This window comes from Medicago sativa, chromosome 1 (genome assembly GCF_051527215.1).
Source record: "Medicago sativa cultivar Bolivia chromosome 1, Bolivia_mono, whole genome shotgun sequence".
Taxonomy (NCBI): domain Eukaryota; kingdom Viridiplantae; phylum Streptophyta; class Magnoliopsida; order Fabales; family Fabaceae; genus Medicago; species Medicago sativa.
Window position 1 is genome coordinate 94,213,394 of NC_140749.1, and position 17,360 is coordinate 94,230,753.

Genomic DNA, 17,360 nt, shown 5'->3' on the forward strand with positions numbered 1-17,360 from the left:
GGATGTTTGGGGGAAAAACATTTGTGGAAATTAATTAAACCTGCAAATAAATTTTCAGAAATTGATATAAACATATATAAATGTTACATATCTTACCTTTTTTTTTTCTAAAATAATATTACAAACAAACACAGACAAAGGATCTTTATTAGTACATTGAGAAGCCAGTCCCAATGAAGTAATTTGAAAGTACACCCAAGATAAAATCTCCGCTTGGTCTTTTATTGCAGAACAGAACTTTCATCTTCTTCCATTTGTTGATATACTCAGTTGTTAGCATCACCACCCTCTTTGAATAACTCGGATAATCTGGAGGCTAAACTCTGTTTTGCTGCAGGGGAGACACCATGCGCACCTATCATCGACTCAAGCACAGCTTGTGAAAGTAGTTTATTCTCTATCACTGCAGTCTCAACCTCTGGAATAGATCCATCTTTAGAGAAACTGATCTGTTCCAATTAAAAAATAGATTTTTAACTAAGAATGTGATATAAAGAGCACTGGTATTTCTGAAAAGTGCATAGCCATTTCAAAAACCATACAAATAAACGCAGGACATGTCATAAATTAGGCGTAACTAACCGTTAATGATCCTAATCCTTTGGGTGATACTGTGAAAAGGATAGAGGAGCCTGGTGGGAATGTTTCATCTTTGAAAACAGAAACAAACTTGTCTATTGCTTTAGCTTCTTCATCGGTATAAATCCCAAGAGACTTCCAAATGGCTACACAATTTTCAGACACTTTCTCTGAGTATTGTTGGCCAGTCAACGGCAAGATCATTGTCACCCGCATGAATTTCTCAAATGGACCTACAACAAATAACACTTTCTTAGTTTGCTAACATTTAAGGCTAAGTCACTTCCCATAGATGCGATGCCGTAAATGAAGACGGTTTCTTTGCTAATATACTCATCAAGAGGTTTTTATAATCGCTTGGTGCTAGCAGCGTCCATTGGCTTAGATCTCATGCTGAATGAATGAAGATGGATGATTTTCAAGTAATAAGAGGAAGTCACGAGCCAAAATACTCATGTTTGGATAAAGAGCTTGATTAAGCGTTTATGCATAAGCTGTTTATATTTTTTTTTTTTTTAAAAAAAAAGTGAAACTGTTTCAACATAAGGTATAAATTGCTTTCATAAACTGTTTGATAAGGTTCTCTCGAACAAGTCGAGAATAGGTACATACATACATACATACCTGTAACGATGTCTCTGAAGAAGGGAACGGAATCCGTTAATTCGTCAGCAGATTTACCCTTCCATTTGTCGGCGAGATATGGAACAGCTATATCCTGCAAATAAACACCAATGGCGGTGAATTTGACGAATTTGTCTTGAATTTGAATACCTCTCTCTCCTGCGCCGCCGAGGAAGAAGTTGTTGGTGGATCCAGGTGGTTTCACGGTGGGAGGGAATGCGTAGTTCTCGATCTCCAAAGCTGTCACTGACGGAACTGCCATTTACTAACGGTGTTGAAGTTGAACTTAGAGTTCATGTATAGTAGTGGTTGTAGAGGTTGTATGTTATATAGGAATGAATGAAAGTGGTAGGTAGGTAGGCGTGAAAGAGTTGAAAATGTATAAAGAAGAGAACGACAGGTAGTCGGGTACACGTACACCCCAACGCAACCAATCAAAATCCCCTTACCTACCATCTCATCTCACATATAATGATGATACTACTACTCTTCTTCCATTCACCGTCATTATCATCAATAATGGATACATCCATTTTTAAATACGTAAATGAGTTTCAATACATAATTCATTTAAGATTGGAGGTCAACTTCTAATATGGTCACAAGACCAGATAGTATTTGGTCCCACACATATAAAGAAGTACACCTTCCGGTCATAAATATAAGCAAAAATTTACTTTTTAGGTAAATGATGTATGTGGACTATTAAATAGACCACATACATCATTTATTGAATGAATCTAAAAAGTAAATTTTTGCTTATATTTGTGACCGGAGGGTGTATTATTTTTATAATAAAGATGAAATTGATAAAATAATGATTGAATATTTTAAGAATGGTTTTTTATGTGTGTGTTCAAACACTATAGATTTGGTCTTGTAACCATAGAAGAATACCTCTAGATAGAGACCTTGTTTTTATTAGATATATACTCACTGATTCTTGCACAATGGGGTATCTAATAACCAAGTCTTAAATGAGAGATCCTTGTTGAGACAGTCAAAATATTTCCTTTTAATACTCTCTCTTTTCATATTGATAAGCAAATATTCACTTTTTATATTAATTAAATAATTGATCTATTTGATTATATTACAATTTATATGCATTAATTATTCTATGAATATGGAAAAGAAGCATTTGTTTATAAATGCGACCAAATAGAGTATTTTTAAAAGAATTTTCATCTGTTCCTGTGAGCTTACCTTAATTAGTAAGTACAATGCATAATATATGCAAGGTCTGAAGTTCTAACTCTGGACATAAAAAAAAAATCATCCACTCAAGCTTAATGTATACACTCAACCACTTTTCTGAGAATCGAGATCCTCTGTTGGCTGACTTTTTAGTTTTGTTTTTTCCTTGGACTTGGGTCTTTTTGTAAAAACTAAAAATAAAAAAATAACATTGCATATGGGAAAGATAGATAACATTTCATATGGGATTTGCTAGATGCTTTGTACTATTAATCATGTGTCTGGTAAGTTTTGTTTTATGCTTTAATTATGTGTCTGGTAAAATGGGATTCTATTTGTGTCCCAAAGGAGGACGGAGGTTTGGGGGTCAGGAGGTTAGGTGCTTTCAATTTATCATTATTAGGAAAATAGTGCTGGAGGATGTTGATAGATAAAGAGGGGATGTGGTACAAAGTCTTAAAGGCTAAGTATGGTGAGGTAGGGGGCGGCTACAGGAAGGAGGTAGAGGTGGGTCGTCGTGGTGGAGAAATATGTGTCATATCCGAAGTGGGGTTGGTGAGGGAGTGGGTAGTTGGTTTGAGGAGAACACGCGTCGAGTTGCAGGTGATGGCCACAATACCTTATTCTGGTTCGATAATTGGATTGGGGAAAGGCCTTTATGCCATAAATATCCTCGACTTTTTAATCTTGTCGTGATAAGGAGTGTTCTGTGGAGGAGATGGCGAGTTTAGGGTGGACGGATGGAGGGAGAGGGTGGGTGTGGAGACGTCGATTGTTAGCTTGGGAGGAGGATAGTGTGAGGGAGTGCACTTTATTATTAAATAACGTTGTTTTGCAGGAGAATGTTTCTGATACATGGCAATGGCTTTTAGACCCTATTCATGGTTATTCAGTTCGGGAAGCATACCGCTTTCTTACATCCGGTGAATAGGTGGATAGAACTCTTGTTGATGATGTATGGCATAGATACATTCCATCAAAAGTGTCTCTGTTTGTGTGGCGTCTGCTTCAAAACAGTCTTCCCACGAAGGATAATTTAATGCGCCGAAGGGTTATTCATACTATTGATACCGCTTGTGCTTATGGTTGCGGTGACTTGGAATCAGCTAATCACCTCTTCTTAGAGTGCGAGATTCCCAATTTGGTGTGGTTAAATGGAAAAAGTTATGGTGCATAATCCATTTCCTTATGCACCGTGCATAAGCCATTTCCGCGTAGAACATTTTTCATCTTCCGCGTATTTTTTCTCTGATTCTTGCTTTTTCTTGCAAGCTCTCTGCGATCTTCACAATTTTTCTCTTGAATTCTTCTCGATTCACAGAATCATTCTTTCTCTTTGGCTCAATTTCAATGGCGCCTTCTTCTCTTGCTTCCGATTCTGCGGATTCGTCTCCTCTGTCTTCTCCGGCGAAGGTTTCTTCCTCGAAACCGAATTCCTTTTCTAACAAACAGGATTACCTAGATCCTTACTACATCCATCCAAACGAGAATCCGTCGCTCGTTCTCGTTTCGCCTGTTTTGGACGGCACGAACTACCACAATTAGATTCAGTCCATGACAATGGCGCTTGAAATGAAGAACAAATTTCTGTTTGTTGATGGTTCGATTCGAAAACCTTCCATTACCGATCCCAAATTTTGACTATGGAAGCGATGCAACATGCTTGTTCACACGACGAGATATGCCTGCGAGATATGCGGGACTCTCCGACCGGGAGGATTCTTAGCGATTCACACGACGGCGAGAGATTCATACAGCTTCAATTCATTTCTTGAATTATTCAATTGTTGTGAATTGATGAAAAAGAAAATTCAAAACCATTAAGTACATCTAATGGTTTTGGAGTCACAGAAACCATTTCCATAGCAAAATGGTTTTGGAGTCCAACTCACAGAAACCATTTCCACTGCGAAATGGTTAATGTGCTGGGACTTATGCACGGCGCATAAGGAAATCCTTATGCACCATAACCGCTCCCTAGTTAAATGTGCAAAATTGGATAGGCGTTTCTACGGTGTCTCCTTGTCAGTTGCATGAACATTACACTCAATTTTCTTTAATGGCGGGGATGCCTCGTTGTTCCCATTATATCTTCAAAGTAATTTGGTTTGTTTGTGTCTGGATGATATGGAAGGATCGCAATGATCGAGTTTTCAAGAATACGGGATCAAATCCCTCTATTATCATTGAGAAAATCAAACTGAGTTCTTATTTATGGCTGAAAGCTAATAGGCCGTCATTTACTTTATGTTATCATAATTGGTGGCAACACCTGTTACATTGTTAGGGTGCTTGCTTTTATTTAACTATTGGTGTTGGAGGTGCCTTTATTTCTTGGCACCTATGGTTGTACTCTTTGAATGGTGTTTCCCTAAGCACACCTTGTGCGGGGGATTTCACCGTTGTTAATATATATCATTTTGGTTTGTGCAAAAAAAAATGACCATATATTTTTAATAGTGTAAAAGTTGGGTAGCACTTGGGTGACATTGCGGTTGATGGCATTGGTGACATTAGTCAACCACAATGTCCTTTCTCTTTCATAAGGTTTTTTTGTTTTCTTATACACTTGTGACATTGTGGTTGGTCAATGTCACCAACCACAATGTCACTCAAGCATTATCCATAAAAGTTATTTGCGGATTATTTGTTTTTGTAACAACCGATTTCTTTTAACATGTTTCATGTTTGCCTTTTGATTAACTTTCCGTTGGTAATTTGTTTATGATGCTATAGCTATTAACCATGTTTGCCTTGTAATGCTTTAAGTTTTCTTGTAAGTTTTGTTTTAAAGAATCTTAAAATAATAAATTTTTATTGATAATAACACTTATTTATTAAAAATTTATATATTTAATATAAAATATATAAGTTGCAATGCATACTTACTATTTTAAACTTTTTAACATGTTCAAATTTGTCCATTATAAAAAAAAATTAATAAGTATCTAAATAACCGTGCGACTTAAAGTGTGGCATAGTATTTAAGTAACATAAACTACAAGCATCAACCACAAATATTGTCGGAGTGGGAGAAACCAGCATCAATGAGAAAATAATTGTAATATGTGACTAAAAAAAAATTCATTAATTTTTTTCCATTTATTATGTGTTCAAACTTTTTTATTTATATTTGTACCTAAATAAGACTTGCTTGTATGCTAAAATTCATGCAAATGGGATGAATTCTCTAATTTGAATGTTAGAGAAGGGATGTCATCTCTTGGAGAACAAACTTTAGAGCATTTAAGGAATGACCCGATTTCAACATATTCACAACAACTTTTGAATCCGCTAATTTGAACATAACTCACTTCAAATCCATGTCTTGAGCCGAATTAATAACTACTTTCAACACACAAAGGTCAATCCACGCCTCATTGTAAGAGTCTCGAATAAACCTTCCACGGGAAGATTTTCTACTAGAGTTAATATGTGAGTCATCGACGTTAATTTTGAAGCAATCTACAATAGGGGATTGCCAAACAACATTGATCAATTGTCGAGAGTAGAGTCACTAGTATCCATGCACATATTTTACTGGTAAATATACTGAGCCTGATGCAAAACTTTGCGATACATTTCACTCCCTTCCATCCACGCAGGTTTGAGAGAAAACAAAGTTGGTTTGATATGGTATTTATATTTCTTTTTCAATTTCAATCTACATATACTTGAGTTATTATGTAACTTTTTGTATGATAAACGGAAAAGATAAAAAAGCTAAGGAACAGAAAGAGGGATACTAGACCCCATTACATCAAAATGCAAAAGAATGAGGAAAAAAAAAACGGGATCAAATCCTCCAGTATTGTCCAACCGAAATCACCAGAATAGCCCAGATTAGCAAGAGAATCAATGCAAGAATTAGTCTTACATTAAAATAAATTCGCCAAGAACAATCATTTATCAAATTGAGGATCTCAACCAAGAGAGGTTCGAGATAGCAAATAGCAGTGCATCGATTTTCAAGCCAGTAACCAACAAGTGCAAGAAGTGATGTTAATTCACTAAGAAATTTGTGTATTGTCATACATGATAATTAACTAAATATGTAATTTTTAACATAACAAAAATTTAAACAATATGTAATTTATAAATTTATTTCATATATTTTAATTTGTTAATATGATTGCGGTATAATTCATTTTATGGCAATCGATAAGAGATAATTTTATCGGATACCACACGAGTAATATTACAAACAAACAGACTATTAGATTTAGAACAAGAAAAAGTTCCATTAATGAAGTCAATTGAAAGTAAGATAAAATCTCCACTTGGTCTTTATTGCAGAACAGAACCTTCATCTTCCTCTTTGAATAACTTGGATAATCTGGAGGCTAAACTCCGTTTTGTTGCAGGGGAGACGCCATGCGCACCTATCATTGACTCAAGCACAGCTTGTGAAAGTAGTTTATTCTCTATAACTGCAGCCTCAACCTCTGGAATGGATCCATCTTTAGAGAAACTTATCTGTTCCAAATTAGCAAATATATTTTTTAACTAAGAATGTGAAATTAAGAGTAGTAATATTACTCAAAACAGCATAGCTATTTCAAAAACAACAAATAAAAATGCAGAACATATCATAAATTAGGCTCTAAATTTTGGCGTAACTAACCGTTAATGATCCTAATCCTTTGGGTGATACTGTGAAAAGGATAGAGGAGCCTGGTGGGAATGTTTCATCTTTGAAAACAGAAACAAACTTGTCTATTGCTTTAGCTTCTTCATCAGTATAAATCCCAAGAGACTTCCAAATGGCTACACAATTTTCAGATACTTTGTTTGAGTATTCTTGCCCTGTCAATGGTTTTATCATTGTCACCCGCATAAATTTCTCAAATGGACCTACAAACAAATAACACTTTCTTAGTTTATTAACGTTTAAGACTAAATCAGTTGCCATACATGCTCTAATTTTGTTTTCATAAGTTATGAAAATAAGTGATGATTTATCACCGCTCACTATTTTTAGAGTCTTTTTAATTATGTTTTTAGTCTATCTTTGTCGATTTAATATTTAATGTATAGTCAATTGAATAAATTGTAGCTTTGAATTCTTGAATGAGTTTGGTATAGTTTGTTGTTGACTAATCTCTAGTTAGATAAATTCATGTAATGTTGTTCTCTTTGTTTCTAGTTTCGCATGGTTAGGACATGGAATTACCAAACAGGAACATACAGGGATTCAAACAATCCTAAAATTGAGTTGAAGGTAAATTGATTTATGTTTAGATACATTCGTGTAAATGTGACTTAAAAATAAATTTGAGTGTAAAAATCAATTCTAGTATTAAAAGCTACAATTTTTAACTTCAAACAAAATCAACTTTAGAGACAATCATTTCTGATATAGAGGAACCAAACATATCAAAATCAATTTTACGTCCCTAAACTCTATTTTACCTCTTTCAAATTAAATTGGAATCAAACATACACTAATAAAACTTATGTACATATCATAAATTGGTTTCATACATTCTCTCATAGAGTCTCGGTCTCACAAGTGATTATACAAATAAATCAATCCAACTAAGCTCAAATTTTCCACATATCTCACTGTAATGTCACTTTCATAATACTATTTCTAAACATATGTCATCTAAGATAAATGGTGAGATCTAATTGAATTATAGTGTACATACTAGTATCATATCCATGCATTTTAATAAATTTAATCATTGTTTCTGGAATGATTATCAGTCTACTATGTGGGAAATTATTATTATTATCATTATTTTATAGTTTAATGGACATGCATGGATATGATACTAATTATATGTACCGTCTATGATTAAAATTTATAAAAATGCCCATGACAATGAGAGAGGTATAGCTACCTGTAACAATGTCCATGAAGAAGGGAGCGGATTCTGTTAACTTGTGAGGAGGTTTACCCTTCCATTTCGCGGCAAGATATGGAATAGCGATGTCCTGCAAATAAACACCAATAGCGGTGAATTTGACGAATTTGTCTTGGATTTGGATACCTCTCACCCCTGCACCGCCAAGGAAGAAGTTGTTGGTGGATCCCGGTGCCTTCATGATCGGAGGGAATACTATGCTCTCGATCGCCAATGAGGTGACAGACGGCATAGCCATTGCTCCCTAATTATAGCATGATTTTAAGATTATTATGTTCTTGACAATATAATATAGCATTGTTTTGTGAATTGTGATGTTGTGGTAGATAGTTGAATGTGAAGGAATTGAAAATGGTGAATAGCGGGTATGCGTACACCCAACACTTAGACCAATCTAAAAACATTAAGGTCTACTTTAACAAGTGTACACCTTTTTATTTGGGCAAAAAATCATTAATCTTCACATATATATATATATATATATATATATATATATATATATATATATATATATATATATATATATATATATATATATATATATATATATATATATAAGAATGGGTTATGATAGAAGACACCTTTTGTGAAGGTGTCTTTTATCAAGTTACTCTATGAGCATTTGTTAAAAGACACCAACTACTTTTTATGAAGGTGTCTTTTATCAAAGTTATAACTAAAAAAGTGAAAATCACACCTTGAGGTGTGACTTGATAAAAGACACCACACTACTTTTTATGAAGGTGTCTTGTAACATAACCCTATAAGAATCTATTTGTTTATATGTAAGAATTAGTTAGATATAAGAAGAAGAAGAAGAAGAAGAAGAAGAAACATGACAAAAGGAAAGAGTATAGAAAGAGAGAAATTACAGAGAGAAAAAAATAGATGAGAAGCAAAATATTTCCAATTTTATGGCAAGGTAGAGAAACACATAAACCGAATCGACTTTCCGGTACGGTTGTTACAATTTCTGACACATTGGTTACGAAATGAGACGCGGTGGTCGCCGGCAAAAGTGTTGTAGTCATAATTTTTTTTTTTGTGGGTTTTGTAGAGGATATATACGTGGGAGTGAGTATTTATGAGGTGATATTATTCTGAAAAGACAGGTGTTTTGGACGAGATATGTCTGAGAAGGAGAAGGTTATGATATTTTTAGTGTTGATGATTTGGACCAAAAAAAGAGAAAGAGATAATTGAAAAGGAAATACGAATAGAGAGTGAAGTACAATGCATGGGAAGTTAGATGAAAAGGTGGAAGTCAACGATGAAGGTATGAGCGGAATACAAGCTCGTGATGGATTTTTTCAGGAAAAAAATCTTTATAAAATAGAAATGATAAAGTATAGATAACATTGCATATGGGAAAGTTCTAGATTTAATACTAGTAAAAATAAATTAATTAATTAATAAAAAAATTATAGTTAATTTTCCTTCAAAAAAATTATAGTTAATTTAATTATTGGTCCTTTTTTTAAGGGAATTATTGGGCCTTTTGTAACTTGTAAGTAACCTACCTTGTATTAAAATAGAATAAAAAATGTGTCTTTTACCAATGTGCAACCAAATGTACGCATGTTATGTAACCAAAAAAAAAAAATGTACGCATGTTACCCAATTTCAAAATTTTGTAATTGTAAATTTCATATTTTTTTTAAAGATCATTAAATTTAACCATTAACTAAATTATAAGTGTATAATAGGTATAGACTATATTCATATATTTACAGAAAGGTTACTAATTTACACCCACCTAAAAACACTAAGGTGTAAATTAGCAAGTTACACTCACTTATATTTTACTAAAAAAAACCATTTTGTTTCTATTCTAATTAAATTTAGATAGAATGACAGTTTTGTAACTATATCTTAAGGAATATCCTTAAAAAAAGAACAATGACATGTTTAAGGTACAAAACATGTAATAGAGACAAACTTTTAAAGAAACAATATTTAAAATGATGAAAATAGGTGTAAATTAGTGAGGTGGGTGTAAACAATTTGATAAAATTTATAAAAATAAGTGTATATAATTAAGTGGTGTAGATTGCTAATTTACACCTTAGTGTTTTTAGATGACTGTAAATTAGCAATCCCTTTTGTAAAATATCAAATTTTTAATAATATAGAAATCTAACTACATGTAAGTATATAAGTCTTGATGTGTTTGCCCTAAAAAAACTCTTCATGTGTTTATGATGATTTAATACTATTAACCATGTGTCTCATAAGTTTTATTTTATGGTTTAGCGGTCATATATTTTTAATAAGTATACAAGTAACCGTGAGACTTTTTTTTCTAGAGGAAATAACCCTGAGATTTTTTTCTTAAAGAAGTAACCGTGAGATTTAAAGTACGACATATAATATAATAGAGAAATGATATTCATACAACTACTTTTGATAATTTTTGTGACAACTATTGTTTTGGTTTATGTGCTAATATCTTACTTTCTTTGTAGAATTTTGGTTGTTTCAAAAGCTGTCGTTAAAATAGTTGTTTAAATAACACAGCTCAATATAATACTCCCTCCGTTTCAAAATATATGTCGTAATTTTATAACATGCATTATTCATATAGTTTATTTTGACCATATTTTTTAACTAATTTATAAATACAAATGTTAGCATGTAAGATATTGTTTGATTTGTCTCAATGAATATTTTAAAAATATCAAATTTTTATAACTTTTTATTATATATAATTAAAGATATTAATTGTCAAAGTTGTGTATTGACATGCGTGTAGTGGTTGACTGCAACATGTATTTTGTAACTGATGGAGTAACATCATGTTTGAGAGGCTTTCAAGTAATGTGCAATTATTTTCATAACATGTACAAAGTAAGTAGGAATGAGCTTCAACTTATCTTGAAGGATTAAATTGAGCTTATGCACCTATCAAGGTTGGTCTTGGTCTCAAAGTTAATAGAGTTTCTATCCTTCCAAATACATCAAATGGTTACCGCAAAAAGTATAGGCCAGTCAAAATTTGTACCTTCAATATCCATAGTTTTAAGATTCCAGGGGAGCTAGCCACTCACTCATACATGCCAAAACTGCAAAATTCACTCTAATCATCAGTAGTTATTTATGGGTCTCAATACTCAGGAACGTCCTCATAGTCTTGGAGAACATGAATGATAGGTTGATATCATAGATATTATGTGTTGTTTATAATATTGGCTGTTCAAAAAATAAAAAAGATCATAGATAACTCTTTTTTATTGCCATGAGCGGGAACAACCTGTAATAAAAGATCGTAGATAACTAGGAGTAGTCAACTTTAGTAACGCATGGGTTTCTAAATAAAGAAGAGAATAAATAACTATATATATGATCTTTATTTAAAACTCATTTTGAGTTTACTATGAGACAAATTGATGAGTCAACTCACATCCTTGCTAGAACTGCAAACATCATTTATTAGTTTTTATATCTTTATTGATATCCTACATGTATCTAACATATAATATATAATGAAAAAATATAAGTGCCTTTTAGTAATAAAAAAAATAGTGCACTATAATGTAAGAATCAAAAAAGATAAAGAAGATTTAGATTGAATAAGTCAAATAAGGATTTATTGTAAAGTCAATTGAGGATTTGAATACTTTACCTGTGCAGCGGGCTATAGAGCCATAACCAGGCACCAGCTGATCAATGCTAAACAAATATACTTTGGGATTCGTTCATGCAATATAGTATAATTAATTAAGCAAAGTCGTCTATTATAATTCAAGTTCAAACATGCAAGAGATCAGATCTAATTTGCACATGCAGCTGCCTGCAGATTGAGCAACAAATTTTTTATATATTCGTAATTGTAAAGGATTACCACTATAAGCTATAGTATGTAATAAAGTGATAATATTATTACTGTTCACATGTGTAATAATACTTGGCATACTATAACAAGTTATGTATTACTAGTATACATTCAATACAAAATCATATTTTTTACTAACAAGTTGCATTGAAGCAAATTAACGAAATTTCATTATACAATTACATTTAAGGCTTTATTATTAATTATAAAGAATACAGACACAGACACCAGATTAGTACGTATGGTGATTAATTTAATTTAAGCAGTGGTAGTGTTTGATGGAGCATTGACGAAATGGCAGTTTGTCCTGATTTCACCTTCAATGCCAGTAAGTGGACTAAGCATTGACATCTTAAACATTGCATCTGCAAAGTCTTTTTTGAAACTTCCCATGCTTCTGCTATATCTTCTTACTTGAGCGTTTGTGGATGTTCCATTACCAAATAGTTGTTGATCAGAGTGTATCAGATCCTTACTTTTCAACAAGTTTTGGTAGTAACCATTATCAAAATCATGAGGACGCCGTGGTGTCGAGGAGTCAAAAGGAGAGAAATTGTCATCACCCCCTTCAAAAGGGCACTCTGCTTGCATTTTTGCAGCAAATGCTGGATCTATGTTTGTTTCATTGTATATCCTTGCTCTGAAAAATCTGCACCTCACTAGCCCTATTGTGTGAGCACCTGATCAAACAAAACCATCAAAATGTTATATACTATTAATGACATTTTGGTGTCCAATACGACCCATGTACATGTGATCACATTTAATTATTTAATTTTCTTAAATTACATACAACCAATGTTAGTGTCAATGCCTCGATGTGTCGTGTTTGGTGTTTGACTTTCATACATGTGGTTGCATGAAGTTATATGCATTTAGGTGACACATCTATGGTTGTTTGATTAAGATAAAATGGTGTAGATTTCAAGTTCGATATTTTAGATTTTGTTAAATTAAAATATACTTGAAATCTCTAACAGACATATCTTAATTAAAATCCACTGTCTTATTGAAATAATGCATTTCATATTAAGTACCCCTTCGTTCAATATTAATTGATACAGTTTGACTTTCACACATGTTAATGTACAACTTTGATTGTTAATATTTTTAATTATACATTAACATTTATCTTTATGTTTATTGAGACAAATCATGCATCTTATACATTAACATTTATCTTTATGTACTTGTAAAAGAATATATGAGCAATGTAAGTTATGTGAATAATGCATGTAGTCAAAGGTCTCAATTAATATGAGAAGGAAAAAAAATATTTTGCACTAAACCGATAATTAATGTAATGTGATGGAGTAATCAAGGGCATTAGTTACCTGATAAAGTAACCATTTCTTCGGCTGTGAAACCTTTCTTGGCGAAAGCAGTAATAAGGCCATCAAGATTCAAAAAGGGAGCAGGTAACGTGTTAGCTTCACTTAAGTTTGCTGTTGTTGAATCTCTTCTGCCTAATAGTACATTCCATCTTTGTCCACCAAGCTATACATCATTTAATCTTAGTTATTATCAAATTAATTAATAAGAATATAATATTGTATATACATGTACAGAAATGTGTTTGTAATGTATATACTAATTACCTCAGCAACACCGTCCCTAGCAGCAAGGGCTAAGATGTCAGAACAAGAGACAGTATTGGGACACATATCCTCCAATTGAGATTTGATGTCATCTATTAACTCAAAACCTCTCAGCGAATTTGCGTTTGGGAATGCATTCTTCTCACCTGTGAAATTTGATGTGTCGTCTAACAATGCTGATGCATCACATCCCTGCATGTATGTATATTGTACATATATATATCAGTGAAACTTTATTTTTAATTTGTCTCCTAACTCGAATCCGAGGGAAAAAGACTCTGATAATCTGAATTACGAGTGGTATATGCAACATATATTATGTATATTCGCATGCATGCATGCATGTATCAAAGTAGTAAAGTAGCAAATAGTATAAGAAAAGAGACGAGAATAATTAATTACTTGAACAAAGCAGTCATGGAAATGGAGTCTAAGCAAGGATGCTCCCATGCGACTCTCATTCTTAACAGCATCCTGAACTGCTTTCCTAATTGTACGAACAGCTTTTGGACAAGTTTTACCATAGAAATTAGCTGATAACTCAGCTGAAGTATTCATCCCAATCATACATGTAATTAATAGCAATAAAAAGAAGCCTTTAACAGAACTTAAAGCCATTATTGCAAAATGGAATTAATTGTAGTGTTTGTAATAAGTTGTAGGTAATATTTGGATATGGGTGTGATTATTAGCATGAAATGTTAAGGTTTATATAGAAACCTTCAATTTGTAACATGTTTTGTCCATACCCTTATAGTCAACTATGCAAAATTCAAAGAATGGAATAAAATTGATTTGACTATTGCAATAGGCAATATATGGATCGAGGATATATGTGAAGACTTGTAAAGAGCAATAGCAAATGATTGATTCATTAAGAAAGCGCGTAAGTATGTTATACCTTTCTTTTTTAGGGCAAAGTATGTTATAGCTGTATATCGTGTCAAATAATTTTTTGACTTCATCAAATTTTTTACACATATTTTGATTGCAAAATACTGTACTTAACCTACAAGGCCGGATCCAGCCAACTGAAATAAAATCATTTGTTTATAGTCGCCACTAATACAATGCTTGAATTTCTCATCTTTATTGGTTTCTGATCCTTAATTTCTCTTTTGCTTGCTGGCCAAAATGAAAAACTATATATAGATCTTAACTACTATATGTCAACGCTTCTGCTCTAATTATATTTATGTACAACTTTTGAAAAATAAAATATATAAATCATGCACTCTAATTATAACGAATAGAGTTTTGCAGAATGAAATATTAAATAGACCGGCAAACAAGAGCAAACATGTGTGTTGAAGGATAAAAATCAAATTAACTATTCCTTGCTTAAATTTCTTTTTGTTGGTGATTCCTTGCTTAAATTTGATAAGTGGAATGAGTAACAATATTTTTTTATTAATTCGGCAATTGATATAAATGTTTTGTCATAATAAATAAAATATTTAATTACAGTATAGAACTATAGATCCATTTTTGTCATCTTGAATAAGCATGGTGATCCAGTGTAATTAGGTCAACTAATATATTTTTTGTAATTAGGTCATTCCATTACGGTTGTCTAACATTAATGTATCAGAATAACTCAATTACAAAAATTATGGGACTTAATTATAATTTTTTATTTTAGGGTTAAAATAGTTTAGGGACTACAGGGTAGTAAAACCTAAATAAAATACCTCAACTTGATTTTTGTTGTTCATAAACACAATTTAGTGATTTACTATTCTTAAAAAAAAAAAAACAAACAATTTACTAGAATCCTGGCTGACACTAGAGTAGAGCCCCTAAATTAAGGGCTTCAAGAAAAAAATATTTTTTTTAAAGAGAAAATGTAACTAATTAACTAGTACATTATTTCAGACTAGTACATTATTTCAGACTATCTAACTAATTAATTTATTTGATAACGATTACAACACTTTTCTCCTTCTTTTAAACCTCAAGCAAGGACTATCTAACTTATGCCCTTAATAAGTGTTGTAATCGTTATCAAATATTGTTAAACCTTGTTAATAATATGGATCCAATCAATAATGTTGGCGTCAATATTATAGATTTGGTGTCATGGGTATTGTACACACTTAAATATAGTCATACTGTAGACTTATGCAGGGCCAACCTAAGGACCAAGCAACCCAAGCAAGGACTTTAAGCCTCAAAATTTTGGATGAAAAAAAATGCCTCTAAAAAATTAATTTGGTTATAAGTATATTATATGACAGATAAATTACAGACATTTGCATAGCTTAACTAATTATCAAAAGGCCTCAATTACTCTTGGTCATGAATTCGAATTTTGGTCTCCAATTGATTTTATATAAATATTCTGTTAAAAAAATATTTTTAAAGGCCACATTAAAAATTTTGTTTAGGGCCTATTAATCTGTTGGGTCGGCCCTGGACTTATGTACTTTATCGTTTTACGCTATTAAATGAATGTTGCGAGTTCGCAGATTCAACCTTTTTGGTTTTAGCAAATTTGAATTTTTGTTGTATGAATGTACTTTATCAACTTGTATGAATGAATATCTTTATTTTTATAATAAAAAAATAGTACATTATTTGGGTGTAAAAAAAGTTGGTTCAGCCTAGGCTAACTTTGAAGAATTGTGAATGATTTACCCATAAGTAATCAAAATTAGTTACATGGATAAATTTGCAAGTGCAGCCCACAAACTGACAGTTGATTGATGGGTAATCTATCCACAATTCTTCAAAGATAACCAAGAATTCTCTAAGAAAAATTAGAAAAGATCTTTTTCCATCATACTCTTTCTACTCTTGCGGACCCTCTAAATCTTTCTCTTATAAATAGGACCAAAGTGATTATTAATTAATGGTTTTATTATAGTAAGGAGAAGATAAGTAGACATGGAATACATTTTTTAAAAAAATACATAAATTGTTATCGATTTTTAAGGCTTATGTTACGAACTATTAAAATAAAGAGGAGTGTTATATTGACAACTAAAAACCTACAACCTTTTTCACACCGTAGCTTTTATGTGAAAGAATTAAGCCTGGCATGCAAACCAATGTAATTAAAAATGATTAAAAAAATGGATTTGTATAGCAAATGGTAGAAAGAGACGGTGTGGACAACCTTTTTGGTTGTTCATATGACATTTGCCTAAAATAAAATAAAAAAAGTAAAATGTCCAATTGAACTCGAGCATTCTCTCCTCTATCCTCTTTGTCTTCTAAGCATTATCTCCTTCGATTCTCCGCAACCTGTATTGCTTTCTTCCAACATTGAGTTATACCATACCAATTGTCTTTGATCGTCAATGACAGTGACTCAATTATATGAACTGGGTGATCTTTAATCAATATCTCTTGTAAATCTCGATTTCTTGATAATTGCACTTGCATAAGGTAGTTTGGTGTAATGGTTGTTTTGGAATTTAATGGTACCTTGCTAATGTTCTCATGTTTACGCAATCGGCTTAGAGTCGGAGCCATTAAACTACTAGTACTTGTGATTAATTCTTATGTTGAGAATTGAGATGCCAATTATTTCCCCTGATCGTCCTTGTGTTGCTTCTTCTATGTCATTCTTTGATCTCTTTTACATAAGCATACCTGATCTACTATGTGATATAAAATAAGAAATACGTTAACTAATTTAACGTATGGCTATTACCT

At 32.3% G+C, this 17,360-nt stretch overlaps 3 protein-coding genes across 3 annotated transcripts; all 3 read right to left on the reverse strand.

Annotated features, from left to right (window-relative positions):
- Positions 1-34: 34 nt before the first annotated feature.
- LOC146959407 (chalcone--flavanone isomerase 2-like) lies at positions 35-1,518 on the reverse strand. Its single transcript, XM_085740944.1, has 3 exons — positions 1,204-1,518; positions 583-812; positions 35-449 (listed from the first exon to the last, which is right to left on the reverse strand). The coding sequence occupies exons 1-3, from the start codon at positions 1,463-1,465 to the stop codon at positions 267-269; spliced, it is 675 nt and encodes a 224-aa protein (XP_085597070.1). The 5' UTR covers positions 1,466-1,518; the 3' UTR covers positions 35-266.
- A 4,958-nt stretch (positions 1,519-6,476) lies between these two features.
- Positions 6,477-9,577, reverse strand: LOC146959408 (chalcone--flavanone isomerase 2-like). The gene is made up of 4 exons (XM_085740943.1): positions 9,143-9,577; positions 8,247-8,514; positions 7,025-7,254; positions 6,477-6,876 (listed from the first exon to the last, which is right to left on the reverse strand). The coding sequence occupies exons 1-4, from the start codon at positions 9,299-9,301 to the stop codon at positions 6,688-6,690; spliced, it is 846 nt and encodes a 281-aa protein (XP_085597069.1). The 5' UTR covers positions 9,302-9,577; the 3' UTR covers positions 6,477-6,687.
- Positions 9,578-12,161: 2,584 nt separating this feature from the next.
- On the reverse strand, positions 12,162-14,481 carry LOC146959409 (cationic peroxidase 1-like). The gene is made up of 4 exons (XM_085740941.1): positions 14,103-14,481; positions 13,701-13,892; positions 13,437-13,599; positions 12,162-12,782 (listed from the first exon to the last, which is right to left on the reverse strand). Exons 1-4 carry the CDS (start codon positions 14,316-14,318, stop codon positions 12,361-12,363), a joined length of 993 nt encoding a protein of 330 aa, XP_085597067.1. The 5' UTR covers positions 14,319-14,481; the 3' UTR covers positions 12,162-12,360.
- Positions 14,482-17,360: the final 2,879 nt, after the last annotated feature.